At 38.7% G+C, this 2,610-nt stretch overlaps 1 protein-coding gene across 1 annotated transcript; it reads right to left on the minus strand.

Annotated features, from left to right (window-relative positions):
* Positions 1-527: 527 nt before the first annotated feature.
* Positions 528-1,058, minus strand: LOC149257722 (uncharacterized). The gene has a single exon (XM_089385556.1). The coding sequence runs from the start codon at positions 1,056-1,058 to the stop codon at positions 528-530; it is 531 nt and encodes a 176-aa protein (XP_089241682.1).
* Between the last annotated feature and the right edge of the window lie 1,552 nt (positions 1,059-2,610).

Below are 2,610 nucleotides of genomic sequence, written 5' to 3' on the forward strand. Positions count from 1 at the left end.
CAAAATAAATTATTAATAATAAATTAAAAATTAAATATAAAACTAAAACAAACACAAAATAAAAATGAATAATTTATTTAGTATTACTTAAAAAAAATGTAATTTAAAATATTTTGAATTTGGCCGGGCTTGAACAATCAAAATAGTAACCTCTCGAGGTATGAGATCAACCTTCAATTACTCCTCCTCGGGCGTGGGAATAAACTTCAATTACGCTACCCTTACATATGCAACTTGTGATCAACCTCTTTTTTTTTCAGAGAGAAAAATCTGTATAGTATTATATTGAGACAATATAAAGAGTACATATGAGATACAACAAGAGCTAAAAACACTAGCATCCTTGCGATCATATGGAAACAAGATCTTACAGATATAGGGCCATCATCATGAAGAACAGAAACATGGATATAGCAAATAGTCTGACAAAATGCAAGGAACTATTTCAGATGTAGAAAAAACTAAAAGCCAAAAAGAGAAAAACTGTGAAACATATCTGGATAGGGAAGATAGCAAAAAAGATCAGATCATAATCCCGGGATGAAGAAATCCTGAATGAAGCATGTTCGGTCGTCCACAGATATCAACAAGGACCAAGCACCAGGCTCAAGAGACAGAGCATCCTTAGACAGACGGTCCGCCTGATCATTAAGGGAGCGGGGAATGTGCTTGATAGATGGCTGAACTAAATTGTTCCAGAAATGCATAATCCGATTCATCCATCCAGAAAGATGAGGATAATTGATATGGCATGCACCCCTGACATGGTCAATCATGACTTTCGAGTCCCCAAAAATAGAAATGTTCTGAATCTCCATAAACACGCAGAAAGCAAGCAGTCTAGCTAAAGCCCTTGCCTCAGCCAGGCTGTTTGTACCTCTCCCCCCGTTCCAAGATAAAAAATATTGCAACTTTTCATCCATGATTATATGAACCCCACATCCACATATATTGAACTGTTCGGCCCCATCAAAGAAGGCCGCGGGCAGAGTATTGAGAGGGACAGTCTCGTCAATTTTTCGTTGCACATCCTTCTTGGGTTCCTTGACAGGCAACATACCGTGAGTGGCTAAAATATGTTGCAAAGAAGACATCAGAGGCTCTTTAGACTCCTGGAAGATCTTGGCATTCCTCCATTTCCATAAGCACCATAAGATGATGATAAACAGAGAACGTCAAGATACTTTTTGCGCACTCCACCATTGGAAAGCATCCTGTACTGTAACAAAAACATTGTGAGAAAAACCAAAGAGTAGAGACAATTCGTACCAGATCTGTAGGGAGGAGCCGCATTGAAAAAACAAATGAAGGTTGGTTTCCTCTGCAGCCTCACATATGGGACATCTACTCGGACCATGCCAGCACCTCCTCCGCAAGTTGTCCCATGTCAAATTGCGGTTGTTGAATACCAGCCACGAGAATAATATCATTTTAAGAGGGCAACCCAATTTCCAGAATTTAATGGGAAATAAAGAGCATGAGATTTCAGCCTTTGAAAGAATCATATCCGCATATATGTCTCTTACTCTAACAGGCAGTTTTTTATTTGGAACACTCCATATTAGCATATCCGCAGTACCAGATCGGTGGATGCCCAAACTGCATAGAAAGTTTAATACTGAATTCCAATCTAAATGAAGCGTGACAGGCATGTGAAGTTCATGTGCGTCTTTCCAAATAGGGATAGGGCCGCACCAAGATGAAATAATTTTATCCCACGTGAATATACCATTTCTGAAGAGAAAAGGTAACAAACGTTTAGGGATGCATGAGTGCCCACGATCGCCAGCAATGGAATCAATGCCGATGAAGACACGGTCGCCAGAGTAAAGGTTCCAACTTAGGCGTTGCAGGAAGTAATGTTGGACTTTCCTAAGACTGAGCCATATAGCAGAGCCGTGGCTAATTCCAATAGATCCCCTCCGATACCAAAAGACAAGATCTTTATCTTGCAGGTATTTTTTCCTGATGGATGAACTCCATAGACCTTCTCCGAAAATGGCCCTCGTCAGCGATTTACATAACAGTGCTCTACCGAAAGAACGCATGTCGAGTAGGCCCCAACCACCGTACTTCTTTGGCATAGAGATCATTTCCAGTTTCGTTAGGTGGATTTTGATTTGATTGGAACTTCCACCCCAGATGAAATTAGCCAGCAATCGATTTATCTTAAGGATAATGCTAGCCGGAAGAGAGTAAATATGAGCCCAATACACCGCTAACTGCATCAAGACCAACTGTGATAGAATGAATCTCCCAGCAAGAGAGAGTGTCCTATGTTCCCACGCTGAGATTTTTATCTTTAAGAGAATATGTTCTCCATATAAGATGATATAGTTATCACTCATAGGTTTCGATGAAGTTTTCGTTGGTTCATCTTGTGATATTTATATAATTTAGAAATATTGATTACATCTTCATTAATTTGTTCTCGAAAGCATTTTTTGGGGGACATTTTTAACATTTATTTTGAAAATTCGATAGTTGTTCCATAATTTTGCTAGCCTCCAAATTTGAGTTATGTTATAAAAAAACTTTAAATAAGTGCAATTATAAAATTACTTGATGGTTTAACATATTCCCGATTGGAGTTATGATTTTAGATGAAAC

This window comes from Pinus tabuliformis, chromosome 6 (genome assembly GCF_031772625.1).
Source record: "Pinus tabuliformis cultivar Carrire ecotype Pingquan chromosome 6, CPIR1, whole genome shotgun sequence".
NCBI lineage: Eukaryota > Viridiplantae > Streptophyta > Pinopsida > Pinales > Pinaceae > Pinus > Pinus tabuliformis.

What these genes read in the sequence shown, in the direction of transcription:
- LOC149257722 (XM_089385556.1), bottom strand. Translation starts at nt 1,058, where the DNA reads ATGTTGCCTGTCAAGGAACCCAAGAAGGATGTGCAACGAAAAATTGAC.